General features: G+C 55.7%; 1 protein-coding gene across 6 annotated transcripts in view; it reads right to left on the reverse strand.

The window, feature by feature from the left end:
* Fam178b (family with sequence similarity 178 member B) overlaps positions 1-27,241 on the reverse strand; it is a 69,959-nt gene that overhangs the window by 32,678 nt on the left and 10,040 nt on the right. For 5 of the 6 annotated variants that reach the window (XM_047522574.1, XM_047522578.1, XM_047522577.1 and 2 more), the window contains 4 exons: positions 13,819-13,933; positions 7,880-7,973; positions 7,484-7,660; positions 7,219-7,316 (listed from right to left, as the gene is read on the reverse strand). In XM_047522574.1, coding sequence (XP_047378530.1) covers positions 7,219-7,316; positions 7,484-7,660; positions 7,880-7,973; positions 13,819-13,925 — 476 coding nt within the window. In that variant the 5' untranslated portion in view covers positions 13,926-13,933. Of the gene's footprint in view, positions 1-262; positions 2,840-7,218; positions 7,317-7,483; positions 7,661-7,879; positions 7,974-13,818; positions 13,934-27,241 lie in introns of those variants that run through there. The other variant, XM_047522580.1, reaches the window with a different exon arrangement.

The following is a 27,241-nucleotide window of genomic DNA, read 5'->3' on the forward strand; positions in this document are numbered from 1 at the left end:
GAGCAGAGACAATGCAGGCACTCTGTCCAGTCTAGTGCCGTCCCTGCACTTCTCACAAGGGACACTGGGTTGGGCACGCTGCAGGGCACCCAGGAAGGCAAAGGCATTGACCTGTGTGATTCTGGAACGCTGGGGTGAAGATGGGTAGGTGCTGCCCCTGGTGTCCCTGCCCTGATGTCACTCTCTCCAACAGGAGCCAGGCCCTGGTGAGACTGAACTGCCCTAAAAGGCCATCGGGCATCTGGCCAAAGGCGAGGGCTACCTATTTTCCATGTCTCCAGGGCAGTTCAGGAAGCAACAGCAGTGGCCTGTTCCGCTGGGGAAATGCTGCCTGACACCCGGCCTGGGGCTGTCTGCGTGATGCGCACTTCCAGCTGTCCATGCTGCCTCTCGTCCCTCGTAGACACTGCTGTGCCACCCACTTCTTGTCCCTCACTTGGAATTTTCTGTCTTGCATGTCAGCACTGACAGGAAGAACCAGGGCTTGGTGTGACCTCCCCAGGGGCTGTGCTCCCACCTGCCGCATGTCTGCAAGCCCAGGGCCACTACGGAGTCCAGGCACCACAACTGCGTTTGGGCACTCACATGTGGGGACATACACAGTATGGACAGCAGGACACTAGGGATACAGCCTACCGCCAACCCGGGTGCAGTGAGTCCATCCACAAAATCATTCACAGGAACTGGAGCTGTGCCCCAAACAAAACCCTAGCTGAGGACACCAGCACAAGACTGGACACCGCATGGTCCCACTCAGAGAAGAGTCCAAAGACGGACACCGTGGACCTGATGGAGACTGTGCAGGAGGTGCCTAGGAGGGGCCAAGGGGCTTCTGGGGAGCGGGGGACGTTTTGTCCTGGGCCGAGTGGCAGCACAGGGCGGCCTGTCCAGCGCACTGAACGTCTGCTGTGGGAACTCTCCTGGGTGCATACTGTAAGCAGACACAAAGGGACTGGCCCTCCTGGGTATCGTGGTAAAGCCACGGCAGCTCAGGCAGCGCCTCGCCTCCGAGGCCCTGGTCTTGCAGGCAGAGATGTCCACTTCACTCCCTTTGTCACACTCCCACCGAGCGCTCATCTCAGCACAGGATGGCTCCCTTCTGCCAAGGCAGCCCCGTCCAGTTCTGGACTCCACAAGAGAGCTGTTCCCACATTTCACAAAGATCTGCCCTTCTGGGCCTTCTCCCCTGAGCTTCTGGTTTCTGTGCCCTGGAAACTTCCAGACTTGGGCCTCCATGTCCACGAAAGCACTACTGTACTCCTGAGGCTACCCCTTTCTCCAGGGGTGAGAGCCCCTTCCTCCCCTCTTGGCCTCTCCCCGTGTCTGCCAAAGGTCCTGGGGTTGCCCATGTCCCGCTTCAACAGCGTTGCTCTACGCAGAGGCTGGAGACTGACGCTCGTGTTCTTGGCAGCCCTGAGATGCGAGGCAGTTAGCAGACTGAGCCCAGCCTTTCTTCACACCTCTTGCTGTCAAACCCCAGTTCCCAGAGCCTGTCCTTGATTGTGCAGCAGGGCCTCTTTCTGACTCACTGTCATTACGGTCTGTTGAGATCTCCTGGGATCTTCACTTCCCTGTCAGTTGTATGCATGTCGTCTGTGAATCTGACCAGTGTTCCACTAATGGCCTCATCCAAGACCCTGGTTCTGCCCTGGCTGACCCGCCAGTGAAGGTGGACCTCAGGGTGGCCACAGGGCCTGCCCTGCGGGTAGACTCTGATAATCCACCTGGTTCTACCAACTTTCAGCTCCCGTCTGATGCCGTCCCTAGGACACGAGACAGCCTCATCAAGTACCCGAGGAGAATGCAGACACGTGCATTCTGCTGTCTACCCCAGGCCGTGAGTCCAGCTAGCTGTGGAACAGAGGCGTCCAGGAGGGTTGATTCTAAGTGAGTGTTCTCCCCCATCCCCGGACTGCTGAGGGCACATGGAGCACACTGCCCCTGGTCCCAGAAGCCCTCCCACCTCCAGAGGTCCCCTGGGCCAGGCGGCCCCACCCGCACATCTCCCAGCACAGGGGTGGGCGGTCCTTCCACGGGGGGGGGGCCTCATTCCACAGCCAGCAGCCCTCGTACAGCAACTTTAGGACCTGAGGCTTGCGCACGCTGGGGCCACCCTCTGATTCTAGATGAACTCTCTCTCCTTACTGGGCGCCATGGTGCTCCTTGTCATCATTCCAGAGACACGGGAGGCGGAGACAGGAAGATCAGAAGCTGGAGGCCAGCCTCGGCAACGTGGTGATGCCAGACCTGGGACTTGCTTGAGGAAGCTCTCGTCCGCTCCTCCGCCTGGCCGGGCAGTCTGCAAGCTGGTTCTGTCTTGCCCTCTTTTTGAAGGCCATGGCGAAGCAGCAGGCTAATCAGCAGTCACAGATGGTGAGGGTGGGAGTCCTGCCTGTGTCCCAGGACGCGGGCTCCTGCCGAGCACGGGGGAGCAACGCTGGCTTCCCTCTTCCTGCTGGTGTGGCCGCGGGTCTGCAGGGGTCTACAGGGGTCTGCAGGGTCTGCTCTACGCAGGAACACAAGCTGGAGCTCCTGGCAGACGCTGGATGGCACGTGCTCTTTCCAGCAGCTCCTCCACCACCCACTGAGGCCACCTCCGGGCAGAGTCCCCTGCAGGAGCCCCCTCTTCCTTGGCCCCATTTCAGGTGGTTTGCTCTTCTATTTACTTCCCTTTTCATGTCAAGTTCAATGCTTCCTTAAGTCCGCAGGAAGTCTGGATCCACAGGACGGGGCTGGGGCTGTGTCGCACAAATACACTCATGTCGGTGGGAGTCCCTGCTTTGTGCTTAACCAGTCGAGCAGACTGAGAGTGACAGCCCCGCATACAACAAGCCGCCCTTCTTCCTGGGGTCAGTCTGGGCACCGAGCCCAGTGGGGCAGCCACCAACCAGGGCAGAACAAGAAAGCCAGCAGGTCCTCTGACACTGCCCCCGCAGGAGCGTGGGGGCTGCGCTCCCAGGCGATTCTGAAGGCAGCGAGGCTGTAAAACAGAATTAGAAGCTCTTTACGACCCAGTTGGGAGGACGGCCAAAGCACACTGCCCAGGGAAACGCATTCACAGAGGTAACGCGGGCGCGGTCGCGGCCCGGAGACGGGGCTCGGCGGGCGCTTGCTTTCTCCGTCTGTCTACTCCCTGGTACCTTCGAAGGCCTGGATCACCTGAATGCTCCATCTACTGGGAAAAGAAGGCACATTTCTCCACAACACTTTCATCGGATGAGGAGCCCTCTTTCCTAGTAAAGACCTGGCCCGAGGCCTTGGCCTGCGGATGTGTCTGTCTGAGAGGTGAAGGACACGCCTTCCTCACTCAGTGGCATTTAAGGGGCCCTGGAGACAAAGAGTCCCTGCAAGACACTGGGTCCCCAGATCACGGGTGGTCGTGGCTAGCAAACTCATAAGTCTGGGATACGACAAAGGAAGCTTCAAATCTCTCGGGAAGCTACAGGTTATTAACACACACACACACAGACACACACACACACACACACACACACGGTATTGTGTCCACTTCGGGAGTGGAAAAAAAATCAAGTCAGGTCCTTGTCTCAAATGAGGAAAAAGAGATTCCACCGGAGAGCTGGACAGGAGCCGATGTCTGCTAGTAGGTACCGAAAGAAGGCGCAGCAGGCTCTTCTGTGGTCGCAGGGAGGGGAAGGCCTTCCTGTTCATGGCAACCACTCAACTGCACAAAGCACCCAGTCACCTCTGTAACTCACTCATGCTGTTTCCTGGAAATAGAGTGTGTGCTTTAGCACGCGTGAGGCCCTGGGTTCAACTCCCAGCAACAAAAGGGAAAAAAAAATTGAAAAAGTAAAACAAAAACAAAAACAAAAACAAAAAAACAAAATCCTGGTCCACTGAAAGATCCCACGTAAGGATTTAGAAAGGAGAACTTACAACCTTAGGAGAAGATACAGTGTTCGCAACATATGTCATAGGCCATATGTAAATCAATGTAGTTAAAAAGAAGATAAATTACCTGATAGAAAAATGGGTAAGGGGGGCTGGAGAGATAGCTCAGTCGGTAGAGTGCTTGCCTTGCAAGCACAAGACCCAGGGTTCGATCCCCAGCACCACAAAAAAAAGAAAAAAAAAAAAAAAAAAAAAAAAGAAAAATGGGTAAGGAATATCAAAAGGTAATGACAGTAAGAGAAACAGGAAAGACCTATAAGCATATGGAAAAATGATCTGTTTCACCACCATGAGCAAAACTGGAACACAGATGACATTTTCTGTTCATCCCTGGGCTGGACTAGAACGTCCACAAAACAGGCATAGGCAGCAGGAAGGGCCTTGTGAGGACATGGTGCTTGGTAGTCACTGGCAGCAGTCTGAGCTGGTCCAGCTTTCCTTGGAGGACCAACCTTAGGCACATGTTAGGACCTGTAGAAACGTCTGCCCTAAGCTGGACACGTGGCCACGTGGACAGTCACGGTAGGGACCTTCAGAACTAGGGGCTAGAGGAGCGGGGTCCCTGAGGGGTTCCTGCAGAGCAGGGCCTGTGTTTGGCTCACAAAGAGAAGGGACTGCAGCACAGGCTGGGGGCACAGGAAAGCAGACACACTTGGAAGGGAGCATGCGGCCATCTCGAGAAGCCTCTGGGGGCAAAGAAAGGGAATGCGCGCCATGTGGGGGGAGGGAGGGACAGAGGGAGGGGAGAGAGAGTGAGAGTGAGAGTGAGAGTGAGAGAGAGAGAGAGAGAGAGAGAGAGAGAGAGAGAGAGAGAGAGCGCCTTTGCAGGGAAGCAAGGTCCACAGATTCAAGGCAGTGTGGGCAATGGAAGGTGTGAGGAGGGATATCCGTCTGGGGACACCAAGGCAGATGGTGGCCTGCTCCATCTTGAGGTCGTTAGTCCTCACGGTCTTCATTAACTGACTGGCAGATAGTGCTGGAAGGTCTCCTAAATTATAGGTTTTTCAAACTCTCTTATTTCTTTTTACTTAACCTAATTATGGAGGCACACAATACACGGGTAGATTTACAGATTTCCCAGGAATATGGGAGTAACAGGCCTGGAAAAGGCTAGCTTGGGGAAGGGTAGGCCTGAACAGTATGCATGACTTTTATTCCCCCCTCAGTACGAGGAACTGAACCCAGGGGCACTTAACTCACTCAACCACTGAACTACTTCTCTGGCCCCTTTTTTTTGTTGTTGTTTTGTTTTTCTTTTGAGTTACTTAGGGTCTTGCTAAATTGCTGAGGCTGGCTTTGAACTTGTGATCCTCCTGCCTCAGCATCCCAAGCTGCTGGGATTACAGGCACATGCCATCATGCCCTGCAAGTATGCAGAACTTTAAATTAAAAATTTATTTCCTGGCTGGGTGCAGTGGCACACACCTGTAATCCCAGCCACTCTGGAGGCTAAGGTAGGAGAATCACAAATTTGAGGCCAGCCTTGGCAACTTAGCAAGATCCTGTCTCAAAATAAAAAAGACCGGGATGTGGTTCAGTGGTACAGCACCCCTGGGTTCAATCTCCAGTACTGAAAAACAATTTTTTCCCCTTGTGCTTCCTGTATGTCTCCTTTCTCCCTATTTCTTATTTCTTCTATTTTACCTCTGTTTCATATACACCAGGGAATACTATGCAGCTCCGAGAAAGAATGAAGTTCAAAACACACACACACACACAAGAAAACCAACCATTAACAACATGGTCCTGTCAAAGCAAATGGGAAACTGGGTGGGACCACGTGGGCCTTGGAGACCAGCCTCAGGCACTTGGACTTGGTCATGCAGGCTGGAGGGAGTGAGGCGAGGCAGAAGTTGATAATCACAGGTCTCTGCAGGTCTTTGCAGACAGACTGTGGGAGGAGGAAGGGACGGAATGCCTGCCAGGTGAAGACAGGGAAGTGAAAGAAGGAAGGGGCAGGAAGGAAGTGAGTGATACAGAGTGACCCAGACGAGGTACCAGCCGTCATGGAGTTGACATGGAGAGGCAGCCATGAATATGGACACAGGATTTAGGCTTCAGAAGGCAGAGAGGAGGCAGAGAGGCTAGGAGGCAGGGAGGCAGGGAGGCTGGGAAGCAGGGCTAAGCCTCCTCAGATCAAATGAAAAGCAACCCCAGGATCTCGGCTGAGTGGAGACCTGGCCCTCTGAGGCTCCTAGAGGCCTCTGGCAGCTTTCAGAAGCCTGGATCTTTCAAATACAGGACAAAAGCTTCCCTTTCAAGTCTCCAAGAGGAGAGGCCGCCTCTCTTTCCACCAGATTCACAGCGAGGAGTCTGCAGTGGAGCCCAGCAGGACCGCCTGACCTGGGGTTGGCATGCAGACACAGACTTACCTGGCTGGGCCCTGGGGTGCCGGAGGCAGCAAACGCCAAGCCTCCTTGCAGAAGTCACCCTGGGGGCTGCAACCGCGGAGGTGCCTGCAGAAGCCTGGGGTGGACGAGAGCGTGCTCGGTCTGCTCAGGGCAGGGCGGGGCACTGCCTGTCACTGTGGCCCAAGCACAGGATGGCGGAGAGATGAGGCGACACGAGGCCGAGTCCAGCCAGAGGGCACTATCTCCTGGGCTGGGTTTCTCTGTTCACCTCATTTATTGTTTGAAAATAATTCACAAAGTCGGGTGCCCGCAGCACAAGGCTGTAAGATGGGGAAAAAAAAGCGGGGAGCTGGAGCTACCTCAGTGGTGGAGCACCTGGTTCCACCTGGGGCCTCCACGGGAAAAAGAATGTGCCAGCACCATTCCCATTCCAGATGTGCAGTGACATGGCAGGGAACAGGTATTAAGACAACCGGTGGCAGAGACAAATGCTCTGCAGAAGAGAAAACTGGGAGTCACGGGGCAGCATGAGGTCTGAATAACAAGAAGGAACCTGTAGCCAAAGTTTGGGAGGAAGACCCAAAGAAAAGAAGGGGGCATGGCAGGCAGAAGCTAAGTCCACAAGGTGGTGTTTTGCTAGTACGACCACATTGAGCCTTGGGAGGCTGAGGCAGGAGGATCCAAAGTTTGAGGCCAGACTCAGCAATTTAGCAAGGCCCTAAGCAAGACCCTGTCTCAAAAGAAAAAAATAAAAAGGGCTGGGGACATGGTCCAGTTTAAGCAATCGTGGGTTCAGTCCCTTGTACCAAAACCAAAAATCAGGCTTTTCTTCCCTCACGTGTAAAGTACTCATTAGTGAACTGCATTTTTAGTTCTCTTGCTGGGCCGGCGGGAGGCTTCCGGCAGGACTCCAGCAGTGAGTGCTGGAGGAAGGAGGTGAGGGAGAGGCACCCACCTGCCCCGGGAGGTCACGTCCAGGAAGAGCTGCACGAGGGCCAGCAGGTTGTGGTGGTGGTCGGACACCCAGCTGAGGGCGCAGCACAGTGGCTGGAGCTGTGGGGACAGGGGACGGCTGGCGGGCCACTCTCCGCTCTGGCCTCCCCCCAGCCCACCCAGGGGGCAAGGGGCCTGCGGAGGCCAGGCCGTGCCCATGCAGGGTGCTCAGGGACAGCTGCGTGCAGGGTGACGGCGCCCGCAGGGTCGGATGCAGCCGTCGGTACCTTCCCGGGCCATTCGCGGATGTTCTCCAGCAGCAGCAGCAGGAGCTGCTGGAGGTCGGTCTTGGGCATCAGGCGGAGCCCCGCGTCCAGGCTGGCGCGGCAGAGCAGCTCGATCAGACCCAGGAGGTGTGCGTCGCTGTAGGCCGCGGGCTGGGCCAGGGCGCACAGCGTCAGGAACTGGGGAGAGGCAGGGCGTGAGGGAGGACGCCGGCTGGTTCCCTGACAGGCAGACCCTCCGGCTGTGCCCGGTGGGAACCCAGAGGGCGGGCCGAGGGGCCCTCGGGGGGCAGCGGAGGTGCAGGGAGCGCCGTGGCACGGGGCAGGGGCAGCAGCCGCAGGTGCACCCAGCGTCCCTGATCCAGCCCAACAGGCGGACAGGCACGTGTCCAGACTCACCTTGTAGATGTAGCTCAGGCTGAGGTCCAGGGCCACCTCCTGGGGAGGGTCCTGCTGCTCCAGCCAGTGCAGGCTGGCCTCGCTCTCAGGGAGTCTGCGGGAAAGGCAGAAGGAGACCTGCGGGTGAGGAGGGTGACGAGGGAGGGCGGGGCAGAGCAGGGACAGGTGGCCCGGGGTCCTGCCCAAGCCACCACTACTGGCTGCTGCCCATCCGAACGGAGGCGGTAAGCACTTGGCCCTCGGGTGGTTTCTGGGCAGCACAGCTGGTGGTTCCGGCTCAGGGTCTGCGGATGGCAGGTGGGGTGCAGCCATCTGAGCTGGGGCAGCGGCCTGTGAGCCCACTTGCCTGACCACATGGGCCACTTCACAGGGTCCTCACAGAGCTGGCTCCCCCGGCCAGTGGTGCACCAGCACGCGCAGGGCAGAGCCGCAGCCTGGCGGAACTGATCGGAGGAGACCCCTCCCCCTGCTGACTTCTGGTCACGGGCAGTTCCTTGGTGGGGGAGGGTCTCTTCCAGTGTGGACACTGGTGGCAGGGACCCTATGGGGCCAGCTCTCATGTGCTTTCCACTCAGGTGAGGCCTCCTGTCTGTTCTGGGACTTGGGAACAGGGACGTCATGGCCAATGCCTGCCCCCAGGGTCTCTCTCAGGAGCTCTTCCTTCTGGGCTTCAAGGACCCACTGGAAAGGCACCAGCTGGGGCTGAGGTGGGGCGAGTTTCTACAGTCAGCAAGCGAGGCCAAGTGCAGAACAGAAACAGTCCTGGAAACCCATCCGGGTGTCGCCTCCCGTCTGACCCGACTGGCTGTGGGGACAAACCCGGCAAGGCTAGTTCCCTAGTGGTGGGAGCGATCCACTGAGCGGCCGCTGGGTCCAGGGGCCAGGGTTGTGTGACAAAATCCCCTCTTTAAAGATGAGGTTTGCAATCGGGGGCGAGAGTCTTATGGCAGAGGCGACATCAGAGGACAGCAGTCACGGCGCCCTTTCCACGAGCTTCCAGGCACTCTCTCACTGGACAAAAGATAGCAGACTCACCCTCGCTAAATCATTCTGTTTCTGACCAAACGTACACTGGTCACACTGATGGCTTTTGTTGTACTGGGGATTGAACCAGGGACGCTGAACCACTGAGCCACGTCCCCACCCTTTTAATTTTTGAGACGGGCCCTTGCTAAGTTGCTGAGTCTGGCCTCAAATTTCCGATCCTCCTACCTCAGCCTCCTGAGTCATTGGGATTATAGGTGTGGGCTACCACACCCGCCTGGTCATGTCAATTTTGAATAAGTTAGTTTCCAAGAAGGCTCCAGTGTGCTGTCTCATCTGCTTCTCTGCTCTTAGGAACGAGCTCATGGCTCCTGATAACGGTGGGTTCTCAGTAACCAAGATGCTGGTGATAACAGTGTCGTTGAAAGTTGGCCGCAGGGATGGGCAGAGTACCACTCCCATGGCTCTGAAAAATGTCTGCTCTCCTTCACTTCTTGGCGTTGCTGCTTTTCTACTCAGAGGAGGAGAGATCCATCTTGTAGGTATCTGGAGAGCTGGTGCCAAAGAACCAAAGCTGGTGGCGGGGAGGCTGGGCTCGGCCCTTCCTCCAGATGTCCGCGTTTGTTAGGGCAGAGATGGGCGAGGCTGGCGTTTGCGCATCTGGGCACCAGCTGGGCTTGTGTCCGAGCGCCAGGGGGTGTCCTGCTCGATGCCAGCAGGCACGAGGTACACAAGAATGGGGGGCACGATTCCCACAGGGTGGGGCAGGGGGTCTGCTGCTGCCAAGGCGGCACGTCACCGGGCGGTGGAGGGAGTGGCTGGGGCAGCGCCCCTCCTCCTTGGGCAGGCATGCCAGTCTTGCCCAGGGCTGGTCTCCCGGTGAGAGCACCGCGGCCTCAGTCCTCGTCCCTGGGACAGCGGGTCCTCTGCTCCTGCCTTTCTGAGCACTAGTGGCATCTGGGACCACTGGGCTGAGATGCAGCCTCCACGGGTCCCCAGGACTCCACCCTGCTCCAGCGAGAGGCCGAGGAGCACGGGACTTCCTGACCGCCGAGTCCCGCTCCCTCCCGGCCTCAGCAGGGCGCGTGAACTGCAGGTGCCAGGCTGGAGCTAGCCCGGGACACCATGCCGCAGCCCTGGTCCTGCCTCACTCTGCTACCCGCAGTGCGAGTTCAGATCTGGGTGACTGTTCCACACTAAGTGAGCTGACAAGGGGCACCTCTCTGACCTCTACCTGTTTCTACAGCTGTCCTCCCCGTGGGCTGAAAAAGTACAGAGTGACTGTCTGCAGCGCTGTGACAGCCAGAGGGAAGATGGCAGAGCAGGCCGCCATCCAGGAGCTGCCTGTCCTCCTGCAGGTCTGCACCAAGCTGCAGCCTCCCTCCGGCCTCGGTGAGGGGTGGCTGCCGAGCCCATGCAGCCGACAGGGAGGCTGATTTTACCTGATCCAATGACACCATCATAAGAGGCCGTCACCAACTGCCCCGTGCCAGACAGGATGTCCTTTCCGTGTGCTGTCACTTATTTATCCGTCCGGCCCCTGCACAGGGCTGTCCTAACAGCCAGGCGGTGCATCTGAGCAGGGCTCGTCTGCTGGCTTTGTGGTCAGGAAGCAGCCTTGGGGACAAGCCAAAGCTGGACCGTCTCTGTGTTCCCAGGTGAGACGGGCACCCGATGAGCCCGTTCCACGTGGGCACAAGCCCCTCCCAAGGGTGCTGATGCTCTGCCCCCCCGCCTCTTCACCCCCAAAATCCCCTTGTTTTCCATCCCCAGTCTTGTGACTGCAGGGGCCACTGTATTTTCAACAGGTGGAAATCAGATGATCTGCACGGTTCAGCTGCAGGACTGTACCCTTCTGAAAGGAAACCCTGAAGCACGTTTAGATGAGAGTGATGGGTTTGAAAGAAATCTGAGATTAAAAACCAGTAGTGAGGGCTGGGGAGATGGCACAGTCGGTAGAGAGCTCGCCTCATAAGCACAAGGCCCTGGGTTCGATCCCCAGCACCGCAAAAACCAGTAGTGAGGGGGCTGGGGTGTGGCGCAGTGGAGAGCGCTCACCTACCACGCGGGAGGCACTGAGTTCGATCCTCAGCACCACATATAAATAAATAATACGAATAAAGATTCATCCACAACTAAAATCAAGTACATATATAAACACAACCAGTAGTGAGAACCGGGTACCATGGCACCTGTCATCCCAGAGGCTCAGGAACCTGAGGCAGGAGGACGGCGAGTTCAAGCCAGCCTCAGCAACAGTGAGGCACTAAGCAGCTCAGTGAGGCCCTGTCTCTAAATAAAATACAAAATAGGGCTGGGGGTGTGGCTCAGTGGTCGAGGGGCCCCTGGGCTCAATCCTCAGTATCCGCCCACCAAAAAAAAAACCCAACAGCGAGGCCAGGACTGGTGGCACACGCCTGTAATCCCAGGAGGTCTGGAGGCTGAAGCAGGAGGATCGTGAGTTCAAAGTCAGCCTCGGCAACTTAGTGAGGCCCTGAGCAACTCAGGGAGACCTGAAAGGACTGGGGATGTGGCTCAGTGGTTAAGTGCCCCTGGGTTCAATCCCCAGTACCAAAAACAAAACCAAAACCAACCCAATAGTGAGGCTGGACACGGTGGTCACACCTGTAATCCTAGTGACTTGGGGGACTGCTGAGGCAGGAGGCCCTAAGTTTGAGGCCAGCCTGACAACTGAGCATGACCCTATCTCAAAATCAAAAATAAAAAGGGTTGGGGTGTGGCTCAGTAATAAAGCACCCGGGTTCAATCCTCAGTACCAAAAAAAAAATAGGGAAAGGCATGTCTTCCTCATAGCAGAGAGACAGCTGGTCAGGGTCGTGTGCACAAACAGCCCTTCATTTCCAGCCTTGGCCATGATGAGGCTCTGTGGGCACCCCCTCCCCCAAAGATGACCCAGAGGCGTGTTCTGCTGGGAAGCCCTGGATGAGGACATCCCTAGAAGTCATAGGAGAGGAAGAATGCCTGGCATGGAACCAGCCGGCACAGGTGAGCCCCCAGCGTGGCCAGGAGCGAGGAGGAGCAGGGCCGGGGGAGAGGGTGCCCACTCGGCCATTTCTCCTGGGCCCCTCCCTGAAGGGTGTTGTGTCCTGGTGGGGAGGTGCTACAGCCTTCCTGGTGTTTCCCGAATGTTCTGGAGCGCTGTCCTCCAGCCCCAGACGCCATCCAGAGCCTTCCCAAGCGCAGCAGCAGCCAGCCAGGGAACAACCTGAGCACGGCGCCGCCCCCTCCCCAGGAGCGCACAGGAGGGGCTCTAGGCAGAAAGACCTCCGAGGAGCTTGGCAGGGGGACCTCAGCCTGCTCTTACAGAGCCCACGCAGGGAACTTGCCCATGGCGATCCGCTGATTCTCTGGGACAGCCTGGGACAGTCAGGTTAAGGTCTGGGGTCCAAGGAAAGGAGGCAGGGGGTCAAAACAGCTTGTCTGGGCATGAGACCACATAGCACTGGCCGCTCTGAGCTCTGCGGCAGGAGAGCACGGCTTCCTGTGCCTGGTAAGCTGGAGGCCTGTGGGCTGGGGTTTGGACCACAGTGCCCAGATGATGTGCTTAAAGGGCCCCAGTTCAGAGCGGGGTGTGGTGGCACGTGCCTGTCATCCCAGCAGCTCAGGAGGCAGAGGCAGGAGGATCTCGAGTTCAAAAGTTACTCAGCAATTTAGTAAGGCCCTAAGCAACTCAGAGAGACCTTGTTTCTAAATAAAATATAAAAACGGGCTGGGGATATGGCTCAGTGGTTAAGTGCCCCTGGGCTCAATCCCCGGCACCAACAAAACAAAACAAAACAAAACAAAAACCAGGGCTACTGTTCTAATGCCCACCTACCCCCTGCTGCCTCTGGGGACAGCAGAGTTGTTCTAAGTGTGAAGGGCAGGAAGCAGGCACATCTTGGGAGAATCAGAAAGGGAGCAGAAGGGGGAAGAGGCCTTGGAGGCTGGAGTCTAAGTGGGCAGGCAGTTTCCAGGGCCACCTCCCACTTCCCAGGCGGAGCCCAGGTTCATTGAGGCCGTCGGAAGTGGCTCTTCTAACCCCTCCACTGGTCCCCTTCCATGTGCATCTGCTTTTTGTCCTCCGCTCATCTGAGACGGGGTGACTGAAGCTCTGCACTGGGAGGCGGCCAGTGGCTTCTTAGGCCAGCTATGGAACGCTGAGTTCTAGAAGGCAGAGGGGCAGAGCGCAGGCGGGCACAGGCGAGGGTGTTCAGAGCAGAGCTGAGTGCGGCTGACTTGGCAGACAACTACACAGTCGTGGAGCAGGTTCTTAAGGAAGCTCCAGCTCTCCTGCAGAGGAACGTCCCTCCGCCAGGCAGCCAGCAGGAGCAGGGCGAGGCCCCTCTGGGCTGGAGAGACTGTCAGCGGATGCAGGGGCGAGCTCCTCAAAGGATCCTCCGGGAAGCCAGGATGTGCCGTCATTTGTAGAACAAGATCATAACACTTTTACAACCTGGATCTGGCCACTGTCTGCTGATGACGGTTATGTGTGCATTATGTGGCTCTGTCCCTGGAGGGCAGGGATGGTGCATATGCAAATTAGCATCGCTGTCCACCACCACCACACCCAGCCCAGGCACCAAGGGGGCAGGCACAGAACAGAAGATTGGTGAGGAAATGGGCCCAACGAGAGGCCTGCTGCAAGGCTAATGAGATTGGGGACCTAACCAGGCCAGAAGCCTGGGCTCCACCAGGGAGGTGCAAGCAGAAAGGTCTCACTCAGCAAGTGGCAGAAACAAGCACTAGATGAAGCCGTGAGGCTCAGCCACCTACCCCATCCTCCCCGGGCCAGAGGCCGGGAGCATGGGGTGCACACACCGGCCCTGGACTGGTCCTGCCTAACCAGGTGGGCTCTGAAATTCCCCACCCTGAGGGTTAGAGGCCAAGTCCAGTAACTGGTGAACAAAAGAGGAAAGGCAGCAGAGAGGAAGGAAGGAAGGGGAGGCACCCACCTGCTGCCGGGCTGGAAGGGCCCCAGCGGGTACAGGGCAGGGTTGTGGGCTCCCAGGCCGTGGAAGGCCTCCATGACCTCCTGCAACGAGGGGTGCCACAAGCGCATGTCTTCATCTGTCAGGACAAAGGAGGGCAGAGTCAGGTCAGGGAGAGGACAGGGCACACTACCCTCTCCAGAAGGCTGGCCCTGACCTTGCCTGGCTCAAGGTGGCTCCTTCCTGCTTTCTCGGGCATTGAAGGGGTTATCAACAGACAGGAAGCAAGGAATGGATTTCGGATGCTTGCTGGCGCTCTGGAAGCCTGCGCGTGTTCATCAGGTGCCAGGGCCCAGGGACGGTGCCCAGCACCCATGCTGGGTGGCCATGGGTGCTCAGCTGCACCCAGTGAAGTGACACCAAGAGCGCTGAACCTAAGGTCCCCGACTCTAAGGTCTAGAAGACACTAGCCTCTCGTCAGGCACAGTGGCACCTGCCTGTAATCCCGAGGGAGGAGATGAAGGCGACACCAGCATCCGCAGCCCCAGGCTCTGACACCAGGGACAAAGCCCATGGTGGCCTCGCCATCGCCCGCACTGCCACATCTGGGCCTCGCTGGGCCTCTGCCCACCAGCAGCAGTCCCTGCTGTCCCGTCCTCTTGGCACAGTGAGCTCTGGGTGCAGGGCTCTGGAGCAACTGAACAGGACGACAATCTGCCCCACCAACAGAGGAGAAGCGTGTGCATGCAGGGCCTTTCCTCCCATCAGGCCATTTAAGGGCACTGTCACAGCCGAGAGTAGAACAACAAACAACGTGGCCAAAGACGGCCACCCGGAGGCGGCCATCTCGGTGGCTCCCACGTCCTCACCCGGAGGGAGAGGCCGCGTCTCCTCCGGGTTCTCTTATTTATCCGTTCACTTGCTTCTTGCTGGTCTCTCACCACTGCAATGCAAATGCCATGAGGCAGAGGCCATGTCTGTGTTGGCCATCACCACGTGCCCAGGCCAGAGGAGGGGCCAGTGTACAGGGAAGCTGAATAAATGAATGAGCGAATGAAAGATGGGCATCCAAAGCCCGACCTAGTCCCGCACAACAAGAGGGAGCTGTAAGCAGCCAAGATGAGCTGGCAGCGCGGAGAACACAGATGCCGTCAGGCCTTGAACTTGACAATGGGCCAGGCCATCGTCAAGACCTTGGAGGGCTGGGCTCAGAGGCATGAGCGTAGTGCTTGGTTGAACCACTGCCGTTTCTGGAGGGGGAGAGTTCTGGAGAGTTCTGCCTTGAGGGCCCACTGTGAGCAGAAACTAGCCAGGTGTGCAAGGTAAAGAGGGACCCAGGGGAGACCTTGACCTCAGGGAGTTCACAACCCGGGAGGGAGAGGAGGCAGACACGTGAATGAGCACGAGTGAGCTCATCTGCCAAAACCACAGCAGGTGGTCAGGGAGCGTGCTCGGAGCGGGGCCTGAGTTTTGGTGGACAGCAGGGCCAGATAAGGCGCCTGTCACAGGAGACGGGAAGGAAGCTCTGCCCAGCAGTGGGACAGACCTGACAGAGGTAGGGCAGCAAGAAAGAGTGGCAGGGGTCGGGGCCAGAGGCCAGGGCAGAGAAGGGCAGGCTGAGTGGGGCAGGGCCTCTGCAGGGACCCCGAAAGAAAGCTCCCTCCACTCAGGGTTCTAGCGAGCCCCGCGTGGCAGAAGCAGAACGTGGCAGGGGTCTCCGAGAACTGTCCGAGGACATTTTTTCACCGGGATCCAGTGTCTCTCCTTGGAAACGGATATGGGTTGGACTCACCAAACAAGTAATTAGACCCTGGGAGGAGGAAGAACTTTCTCGGTTTTTTCCCTCTTAGGCAACAAGACAGGGGTGTCAACACCTCTGGGGGCTTCACAGACGAGCTGGGAAGAAGGAAGTGCGCAGGACACAGGGAGACCGTGCTTACCAGGGCCCTGGGGCGCGGGCGTGAGTGTGCGTGCTCGGGTGGGAGCAAGGACTTCCCAGGGAGGGGGCACACATCACCCTCGGGTGAGGCCTGGCAGCAGCCTCAGACCCCACACCTCCGCCCACACAGGTGCACACGCACTGCAAAGCCCCCTGAAGGGAAGTAGCACCCACCCACCAGGGCCAAGCTTGGAACCTGGCGCTGTCCCCCGCCCCTCTCGCCCACCCAGCGATGGCTCTGCCCTGCGGATGACCCTGGCCAAGGTGGGGGCAGTTTCAGAGGAGACTGCCCGGATGCCTTGGGATAAATCAGTCCCCGTCAACAGCCCTGGAAGTTGGTGACATGATGACAGGAAAATCCCACCCCAGAGCCCATAATTAACGCTGCCTGTAAGCAGGCCGTGTGCTCAGCTCTTCCTCAGCACTGTTTGTCCAGATGAGAAGTTTCTGGAGAGCTGACACAGAAGGAACGCAGACGTGAGGCTGCCAGGCTTGCCTCCCCCACTCCGGCCCCGCACAGTACGCGGTTACCCTGGGTAATGCTGGGGCGGCGCCCAGGCACTGGGTCCTTGGAAACGTCAGCGTGGGCAGCCCCTGGTGGCTGGGCTGTCCAGAGGCCGAGGCTGGAGGTGGCCTTTAGGTGCCACTCCTGGGGTGGGACCGATGCTCTGCCGGGGAAAGAAAGCCCCAGGCCTGAGATAAAAGCGACCTTCTCATCTGTGTCGTGGAAGACGCTGCCTGGCCACAGCTCCTGGCACAGCTGACAAGGAATGGCAAACTCACACTCGCCCCAAGAATGAGCGCTGGCCCTGGGGCTCCCTCCCTGTGCTGGGCTCGGGCCTTGGCCCCGGGCCTCTGGTCGTGTCCCTCCTGAGTAGCGAATGAGGGTTGGGCTGGCTGCACTGGAGGTCCACGTAGTGCCACCTGCCTGGGTCCTGATTCTCTGTCACCACCCGACACCCCACAGTGCCACAGGAGGAGGGAAGGTTTCCATCGTTTTGTTGTTGTTGCTGTTCAGTGCTGGGGACTGAACCCAGGGCTTTGCCAGGTCAGGCACGTGCTCCACCACTGAGCTTCGTCCCTAGTCTCCTGTCAGTCTAGGTGGGGGGTGGGGGGCTGGTTCCTGCAGGAAACGAGGCTGGCCTCCAGACTGAGTTCCGACCACCCTGGAGCGGGTGGCTCACAGCAGTCACTGGAGACCTAAAACTTATTTCATATCCCAACCCTAATTACTCAACTTTCTGGCGCACTTTGGAACTTCAACTGAAACTTGTTTCAGAATCACTAGCTTTGGTCAATTAGCTTTTAGCTTTAGTCATTTAAAATGTCTATTCACGCAGCAAATGGGAACTAACACTGCGCTGTTTGAATCGGCTGGGGACCAAGCAGAGAGCAAGGCTGAGAAGGCTTCTGCTCCTGGAGGGGACACGCGGCACACACGTGGGGACTTCTGTACAGTGATGCCAGCGGCCAAGACGGCCTGGGAGACGGGGCAGGGGAAGCTGGAGCAGGCCTCCTGAGGCTGCAGGCGGAGGAAGGGCTCAGAGACGGAGGTCTGGGGGCCTGCAGGAGCCCAGGCTGTGGGACAGGGTGCACAGTCCGGGTGTGGGGGTGACAGAGGTAAGGTGGGACAGGGCAAGGGAAGGGCAAAGGGAAGCAGGCAGGCTTGGGAGGGCAGTGTGTCACTATCGCAGGGATCTGTGTCCTCAGTGGAAAGGAGAAACCTGGCATCAAGTCCTGAGTTTAATCGTGTGCATGTGTCACGAGGGATGGAACCAGGGCCTCATGCATGCAAAGCAGGTGCTCTGCCACTGAGCTTCACCCAGCCCTTGAGTCTGGTTTGTTTGTTTGTTTGTTTGTTTTTTGTTTTTGGATTTGGTAGCAGGAACTGAACCCAGGGGTGCTTAATCACTGAGCCACATCCCCAGTCCTTTTTAAATTTTATTTGGAGATGGGGTCTTGCTAAGTTACTTAGGGCCTCACTAAATTGTGGAGGCTAGGTCTGAACTTGTGATCCTCCTGCCTCAGCCTCTGAACTGCTGGGACCACCACGCCTGGTTCCGAGTCTGGGTTTCAAAGTCATGCACCCTCTACCACCCGAACTTCAGAGTGAGCATAGCACAGGGTGCATGTCCCAGCTCCTCTGGGGACGCTGATGAACGCGACCCACTCCCTTTCCTGGCTCCTTTTCCAGGCCTGAGCCTAAGCTCTTTCAGAAGGTTCTTTCTGTTTCTTCACTGTCCTACCACTAAGCTCCAAGAGGCCCAGCCCTCCCTGCTTGCAGTTACCCACCCTACACCCCACCCATCTCTGGAGGGCCTGACCTGTTTGTCCTGGAGACCAAGTGCCGGGCAGGTGATGCTGTCCCCGGGCCACCTCTCCGTTCCCCTGCTCTCTGTAACTCACACCACCCCTGTGTTACCGAACACCACCCAGCCTTCGAGCGTGGGGTGCAGGACAGGGCCGCGCTGCACCAGACCAGAACCACCTGCGGCTGCAAAGAACCAAAGAACAAATAAAGCCAAACTCAGTGACGAGAGAGGCCTGCCACTGGAGCAGGGCAGGGCCGCACCTGAGGACCTTGGTGCCCCGTCCTGCTCTGCCACCTCGGCAGGTGCCTCTCTTGCTCCAGGCTGTCCCAGCGTCCAGGGTGGTGGCTCCAGACTATCACTTTTCCACTCTGCCACCTAAGTACGCATCCCTGGGTTGTTTCTGTGGCTGCAGGGCCCTGGAGTGTGTGTGACCTGGGCGTTAGTACCACACCACCTTCCCAAGTTTAAAAAGCGAGAATCTGAGACAGAGTTAGACACAACCAAAGAGCCTGCCAGCAGGACTCGCACTGCATGTCTGACCCTGAGGTTTGTGGACTACGGCTCGTCTCTGAGTAAAATCAAACAGCAACACCAAGTGCAGGCAAGGGTGGGCAGCAGTGGACTGTCCTTCACTGCTGGTGGACTGTCCGCTGGCCCATCCACTTTGCAGACAGTCTGGCACTTTCTTAGGAAGCTAATGTGCTCTTACCACACTCTCTGGCAACCGCCCCGGGGAACTTAGGTCCACGCAGAATCTGCACGTGAGCTTTTTTTTTTCCTGCAGGGGTTGGGAGGCTGGGTTGGAACCCAGGGGCACTTAACCACTGAGCCACATCCCCAGTCCTTTTTTCATTTTCTTTATTTTGAGACAGGGGCTCACTAAGGGGGCCTTGCTAAGTTGCCGAGGCTGGCTTTGAACTTGCAGTCCTCCTGCCTTGTAGGTGTGTGCCACCCTGCCTGGCTGCACGTGAATGTTTATAGCAATTTTATTTGTAATTATCAAAAATTGGAAGTAGCCAGGATGGCCTTCAATCGTGAATAGTCGAACTACGGCATCAGGTTCTCCAGCATTAAGAGGGAAAGGCCAGCTGGGCACAGTGCTGCAAGTTCAAGGCTGGCCTCCAGCAACTTAGTGAGGCTGTCTCGAATTTAATTTTTACAAAGGGTGGGGGATGTAGCTCAGTGTAGAGGGCCCCTGGATTCAATGCCCAGGACCAAAAAATAGAAAGAAAAAGAAAAGAAAGAAAGGAAATGAGCTATCAAGACAGAGCAACTTGAAATGCTTATTGCTGAGTGAAAGAAGCTGGTGAGGCCTACATAAATACAAAACTGTATGACATTCCAGAAAAGGCAAGACTATGGAGAAACTAAAAAACACGGAGGCTGCCAAGACTGGGTGGGGTACAGACAGGATGCCTGGGGAGAACCCAAGGGCACCTTTAGGGTAATAAAACTTCTGAATGGTACAGGAGCAAGGGACACATGTCAAGGTGTTTGTTAAAACCCACAAAACAGCACACCCTAACCTTAATTTAAGCCACAGATTTTCCTTACTAGTATCGTCAACACTGTTTCATTGATAACAAGTGTCCACACTAATACAAGGTGTTGATAGTAGAGGACGCGGAGTGGGAGCAGAGGCGGTGTCTGAGAACTCCGCGTTCTTTCTTTTCGATTTCCTGTAAGCTGAAAAATGCTTAAAAAAAAGTCACTGCCAGGTGCAGTGGCGCACATCTGTAATCCCACCAGCTAGGGAGGCTGAGGCAGGAGGATTTTGTGTTCAAGACCAGACTCAGCAATTTCGGGAGGTCCTGAGAAACTCAGTGAGACCCTGCCTCTAAATAAAATATAAAAAGGGCTGGGGATGCGGCTCCATGGTAGAGCACTTGCCTACAGTCACAGAGGGCCTGGGTTCTGTCCCCCACACTGCCATCAACAAAGGGACAGAAGAGGCAGCTCCACACAGCACCTCAGGTGGAGAGCAGACCCCTGCAGGGCAAGGAACAGTGGCCGCTGCCCTCTTCCGCTCAGGGATCAAGGACCCAGCTGAGAACCAACACGGGTCTCAAGACTTGTCGGCACGTGTCGGAGTCACCTGGGGAGCCTCAGCTATGTCTGCTGCCTGCGCGCTGCTCCCACAGAGAGCACAAATTAGGTGTGGTCTGGAGTTTGGAACTTTTAAAATTCCCAAGTGATTCTGACACCCAGCCAAGCTCGGGCACCACCAAGCTAAGGAGGCTGCGGCCCTCACTCCAGAACAGCGTGTGGAACACCCGCGTGGGCCCTGGCGGTGAGGGCGTCAATCCCCAGAGCCAGCCTCAGCACCTTCTCACCCCCACAGCAGCGGCCTGGCACCTGAGGCCAACTGCCCACGGTCCGCGAGCCCAGGGTCCTCATCCCCGCGCCTCGCCAACGTCACCGGGGAGGTTCTCAAACCCACCAGGCTGTGCCCTGGGCCCATCGCAGAGGGCAGGACCGGGCAGCAGCACTTTGTGAAGCGCAGCCATGGCTGGACGCCGCCATGGCTGGAAGCGGAGTGCTGGAGCTGAGCGGGGTCTGAGTCACGTCCCGAAGCTCTCCAGGTGGGCAGGGCGCCGCGGCCTGGGATCCAGTGACCAGTGCAGCTGAGGCAGGGGGACTGCAGGTTGAAGGCCAGCCTCAGCAACTTAATGGGGCCTTCAGCACATTAGGGAGACTGTCTCTAAATAAAAAAAAATAAGAAGGGTTGAGGATGTAGCTCAGTGGCAGAGCGCCCTGGGTTCAACCCCTAGTACCAAAAACTCAAATAAGATAGAAAGTCCAAGTCACATAAATTTGCTGAGGTTGGCTTTGAACTTGTGATCCACCCCTGCCTCAGTCTCCCAAGTCGCTGGGATTAGAGGCAGGAGCCCCCGCGCCCAGCCTCTCTGGGTTCAGAGTCAGGCTAAGCCCAGTACTGCCTGTCCCCTCAGATCCCCAGCAGGGCCGGGAGCGTCCTCAGCCTGGGGCACGTCAGGAGCACCCAGAAAGTTTTAAAAAATGCCGGTGCAGGGCTTGAACACTCCGCCGGCGCCGAGCTGGGGTACGGCCTGCCCCTGAAGGCCCAGAGGGCGCCCCCGAGCTTGGCCAGTGTGCACAGTTCCTCACCGACTATCCACACAGGACAGAAGCAGCTATCGGAAGACGCTGCCGGCTGCCGGAGATGACGTGGGTTCCGCCACTTGCTCTTTCAAATGGCGACTGTCTCGTGCTGAGTGCGCCTGTTCACGTCGTTGCCAGGAACCCACAGAAGGCCGGAACTCCAAACCCCACAGACCCGGTCCCTGCACTGCAGCCCACAGCCCGTCACTCACAGGATGCACACACCCACTGTGACTCCGGCCACTGGAGGCAGAGGGTGGAACCTGAGGGTGGAGGAGCGTGGGGTTAAGAAGGCAAAAGACCCATGGGGAGCGGAGAGACTTCGCAGGTAGGGGAGACCGTCAGTCTGCACGTGCCAAGGCCCTGAGGCAGGAGGAACAACGGGAGGAAAAGAAGGGCGGTGAGGCTGAGCAGAGTCGGGGAAGGAGGTGGGTTCGGGGCCTGGCCAGGTGCACAGTGGGCAGGCCACGCAGAAGCCAAGGGCGTGGAGCTCCCAGGAGCACTTCTGCTTGCCAGGCCCCTGGTTATCTGTAAAATGGGGACATACTCATATCACTCACTGGGCTGTGGTGGGTAGATGAAGAAGACCAAGTTAAACTCTCTCAAAACATCAGCTATGGTTTTCCATTAAATTACTTTTATTATCATATCTGACAACAGTGTTTTAAAAACAAAGGTCGATGATGAAATGAGTCACTGTGATCACCAAATTCCAACTGGACGCTTTGGAAGGACCAGACAGGCGGATGACAGCGGCAGACACTGGGCTGAGGGTCTCCGGGTGGCTCTCCCAGTGTGTTCCCACCCACTCGGGTCTACGACAGTCTCCCAGCACCACTGAGTGCAGCTGAGGGCAGACCTGGGCCCCAGTGGGCCTCAGGGGCGAGGCCTGTGTGTAAACCGAGTGTTCACATAAGTGCTCCACACGTGGGCCATCATCGCTGCGCCACCAGAGGTGCCATCCATGGACCAGGGTGTCCAGCAGCCAGGGGCCTCCACCCAGGAGGCTCTGAATGTGCACTTCCTGCCACGCCTGTGGAGGCTGCCCTGCCTGCGTGAGCCAGGCACAGGCGGTGACACCAGGACGTCTCCTCTAAGACAGAGGCGAGCACAGTGTCCACCAGATGTGTGGAATGAAGGACACCAGCTGCTTAAAACGTCCAGCTGGGCGCAGTGGTGCACCCTTGTAATCCCAGAAGCGAGGGAGGCTGAGGCAGGAGGATGGCAGGTTCGAGGCCAGCCTTACCAACTTAGTGAGGCCCTGAGCAGCTTAGCAAGACCTGTCTCAAAATAAAAAAAGTAAAAAAACTGGGGATGTAGCTCAGTGGTTAAGTGTCCCTGGGTTCAATCCCCAGTAAAAAAAAAATTAATAAGAATAAAAATTTTAAAAAAACCTCCAAAACCAAAAAGAACCAAAAGCCAACTATATAAGAATAGGCTGGTGTAGAAATGGCCGCAACAGAAGGGCAGAAACTAAGCAGCAGAGAGAGGAGGTGGGCCTTGGTGGCACCTTGGCTGAGGGAAGGCTTCTGGTTCACAGCAACAGACCTGCCTTGACGGCAGCCGTCCTCTGCACCGTGGACCAGGCGCCCCCCGCCCGCCGTTTCCTCCAACCCCGAACATGCTCTCCGGGGTCAGCGCTGGCTGGCTCCTAGTCTCCCTGCCGCTCCGAGCTGCTGGGATTCCCAGGCGGGACTGCCGCGCGTCCTGTCTGCTCCTCACCTTCCCGTCCTGTCACCACCAATCACACATCCTCCCATTGCCGCGGAGTCGCCCTAGAGCCCCAATCCAAGAATGCTTGGCTGCCCTGAAACGTTTTTGATTGATTATAAAACTACATAAATGTACTAAGAGTCAAATGTGAGGGATGTATATTATATGACTTATACTTAAAAAGAACTAAAAAGTCAGGCACGATGGCCCATGCCTGTAATCCCAGTGCCTCGGGGGGCTGAGGCAGGAGGATTGCAAGTTCAAGGCCAGCCTTAGCTACTTATTAGCAAGGCCCTAAGCAACTTATCGAGACCCTGTCTCTAAATAAAAAATAAAGAGGGCTGGGGATGTGGTCCAGTGGTTAAGTGCCCTGGGTTCAATCCTTGGTACCAAAAGAAATTTCCCTCAAAGAAAACTCAAATCCCTAACTAAAACTCAAATCACTGACTAATTTTACCAATTATTTAAGGAAGAAATAATATTAGTTCTACACAAACTCTATCAGAAAAGTGAAGAGGAGGTAACTGCTCTCATCAGAGTCTACTAAGCCAGCATTACCTTGATATGAAAACCAGAAAGAGGAAACTACAGATTAACATCTTTCATGAACTTAAATGCAGAAGATTCTAGCAAAAATTAAGCAACTTAATACACAAAAAATTAGCACGACATGAACAAGTGGGGTTTGTTCCAGAACATAAAAATAAATGAATAAACATTCAAAAATCAATCAACGTAATTCACTATATTAAGAAACTAAAGAAGAAAATGATTTGGTCATCTCAATATTCAATATCCATTTATGATGAAAATTCCCATCAAAGTAGGAGTTTATCAAGGTAGTAGGACACAAAGCGAGCAATATCAGCTGCTTTTTAGTACACTGGCCAAGAACAACCTGAGAGTGAAATTAATCCAGTGCCACTTAAAATAGCACCAAAAAGGCAGGGAACAGAGGCACATGCCTGTCATCCCAGCAGCTTGGGAGGCTGAGGCAGGAGGATCGCAAGTTCAAAGTCAGCCTCAGCAAATTAGTGAGGCCCTAAGCAACTCAGGGAGACCCTGTCTCTAAATAAAATATAAAAAAGGGCTGGGGATGTGGCTCGGTGGTTAAACGCCCCTGAGTTCACGCACCGCAAGATTGGCACGTGAGCCCAAAGCCCCAGGCAAGAGTACTGGAGCTCCAGGGGCCAAGGGAAAAGCGTGGGGATCAAGGGACAAAGACCAAAGCATCCCAAGACCTTGCTAAGGAGAAAGAAGCAAATTCATTCTCAGAGCTGAACTTCTCGCCCACTTTAAGAATATCCAAAGAATGTTCTGGCCAGAGTCACTCTGCCTGGCTGCATCCCTCTCCTCCCCCACAGACACCAGAGGCCACAGGCAGCAGGGGCTGGTCTCCCCGTGGTCTGCGCGTTGGTTCCCAGGGCACTGCCCTGGTCAGTGTGCTCAGTCCTGGATTCATGGCCGGTTCTGCTCTGGCTCAGCCGAAGCGTGTTTGTTAAAGACACATGAGGCCATTTCTTTCAAGCAGTTAATTGCCCAAAAATATGTTTGCTTTCAAAATCCAATTCTACCCCCACACAAATAAAACTATTGGAGTTAATCAATAATCCAGTTCAGTGAGGTTTCAGGATGCAAGGTCAGTACGCAAAAACCTATTGTGTTTCTACACACTAGCAATGAACAACCTGCAAAGGAAATTACGAAAATAATCCCACTGATAAAAGCACCAAGGCAATACAATAATCAGGAATAGATTTAAGAAAAGAACTGTAACACATGCATGCTGAAAACTACAAAGAACCGCTGAAAGAAATTAAAGAAGACCTACACGAATAGAAAGACGCCCATGTCTGTGACTGGAAGGCTGAGTGTCATTAAGATGGCTCTGTTTGAAAATGTCCCCCAAAGTCCAGGTGTTGGAGACCTAACCCCAATGCCAGCCTTGAGGGGCAGAGCTTCAGAGGGAAGACTTCTCACCAATGGAGCACCGTTATTGTGGGCATGGGGAGGATTCCTGGTGAAAGGAGGAATTTGGTGTCCTTCCCTCTCACACACTCTCTGCCGTGTTAGGCTGCAGCCAGAGGCCCGCACCAGAGGCAGCCCCTCGACCCAGGACTTTCCAGCCTCCAGAACTTGAACCAAATAAGCCTCTCTTGTTGATAACTTCCCTAGTCTGTGGAATTCTGTTATGGCAGCACGAAACTCACTGAGACAGACGGCAATACCTCCAAGGTCACCTACACATGCAGGACAACCAAGGTCAAAATTCCAGCTACAGAAACGAACAAGCCGATTCTGAAATTCACACAGAAATGCAAGAAATCCAGCATAGCCAAAGCTTTTTTTTTTTTTTTTTTTTTTGGTGGTGCTGGGGATTGAACCCAGGGCCTTGTGCGTGCAAGGCAAGCACTCTACCAACTGAGCCATATGCCCAGTCCCCAAAGCAATTTTTAAGAGCATAGTTGGAAGCTGTGTACTTCCCAATATCAAAACTGCCAACAAGCCATGGTGATCAAGAATTTCTGGTACTGCTTTGACACAGGTCAAAGGAGAGGAGCTGAGGGTCTAGAAATAAACCTTCACATTTATGGGTAATTGTTTTTCAACAAGGGTGCCAAGACCTTTCATCCAGGGGGTGCTGGGACAACTAAATATCCAGATGCAAAACAATGACTCCGGACGCCCATCTCACTCCATGAGGAAAAAGGAACTCAAGATGGCTCACGGACCCAACTTTACAACCTACACTAGGAAACTTGAAAGAAAACAGACAAAAGTCTTGACGAGCTGGGATTTGGCAATGGAGTCTTTAAGTTTGACACCAAAAACACAGGCCACAAAAGAAACAAACTAGATAAACTGGACTTCATCAAAATTAAGAGACTTATGTGCATCAAAGGACATTATCAAGATAGTAAAAACACAACCACAGAATGAGGGAAAATACTTGAAAGTCATGCATTTGGAAAGGGCCAGAACACACACAGAACCCCTACAAGTCAATAAAAAGCTCAGGAAACGGGCATGGTGGCTCATGCCTGGAATCAAATCCTGCTACTCGAGAGTCTGAGACAAGAGGATCCCAAGTTTGAGGCCAGCCTTAGCCACTTAGTCAGACTCTGTCTCAAAGTAAAATAAAATGGCCAAATAAGCACATGAAAAGATGCTCAATGCCCTGTCAGGGTGGGAATGCAACTCCAAACCATGTGAGAGCACTTCACACCCACTAGGGTGGTCACCATCAAAAAGATGGACAACACAGCAAGAGGTTGTGTGGGGAACCTGGAACCCCACCCTGCCGGCGGGAATGTCAGATGATGCAGCCACTGGGGAAATCAGTCCAGCAGTTTCTCAAAAGTCAAACAGAGAGCTATCATGTGATCTAGCAATTCTCCTGAGAACATACTGGAGAAAACTGAAACCACATGCCCCAAGAAACACCTGTATGAGAATAATTCACAGCAAAGGAAAGGTGGAAACAGCCCCCAGGCCCGTCCCCTGAAGAGTAGGCCCACCTGTGAACGGAATGGTACTCAGCCCTGAGACAAATGAGGTGCTGGTGTCAACCACGACCTTGACCACACCTGAAAGGGGCCAGACACAGAAGGCTGCCCGCTACGTGACTCCCGCTAGGTGAAATGTTCAGAAGAGGCAAATTCACAGAGAGAAGGTAGACTAAGGTTGCCTGGACCCAGGGAAGAAGGGAATCATGAGAAAGTTCTGGAACTAGACAGTAGCGACGGCTGAATGATTCTGAGTGTACTAAGAACCTCAGAATTACACACTATAAAAGGATTAACTGTGTAGGATGTGAAAAAACCCCAGGATTCCACCCCTGTCTTGTCAGGTCGTAATGAAGGCCCGTGGCGCCCCTGCTCCGCCCCTCTGCAAGTGTGTTCGCTGGGGTTTGACAGGACCGTGCTCACACCCGCAGGGGCGCACTGGGAGCACCCGCCTCTCCCGTCATTTTAACTGGGTCGGTTCTGGCAGGAGATGTCACACCAACATCTGTATTTAGCTGTGGCATTGCTGGTCTGCTGGTTGCCGGTCCAAGAGCCGTGCCCAGCTTCTTCCCTGCAGGGAACCCCAGTTTTGTGTCGGCATCTTCTCAGGGGAAGGCAGTTCAGCCCAGATGAGGAGCCACGCTATTCCCGCTGCTCCATGGAGACTGGAGTGAGTGTCTGTGGCGGCAGGCAGAGCTCTGAGCCGCGGGCCACTTCCGACGAGCAGGTTGACCTCAGACCAGGGGCCAGCGCACCACAAAGCCACGTGGGCCACGGCTCAAGCCCCTCACTTGCGTGGCCAGCAAGCACCCGAGGGTGGGTAGGGAAGCCAAGCTGCGATCACAGAGCATTTCTCC

This window comes from Sciurus carolinensis, chromosome 13 (genome assembly GCF_902686445.1).
Source record: "Sciurus carolinensis chromosome 13, mSciCar1.2, whole genome shotgun sequence".
Classification (NCBI taxonomy): domain Eukaryota; kingdom Metazoa; phylum Chordata; class Mammalia; order Rodentia; family Sciuridae; genus Sciurus; species Sciurus carolinensis.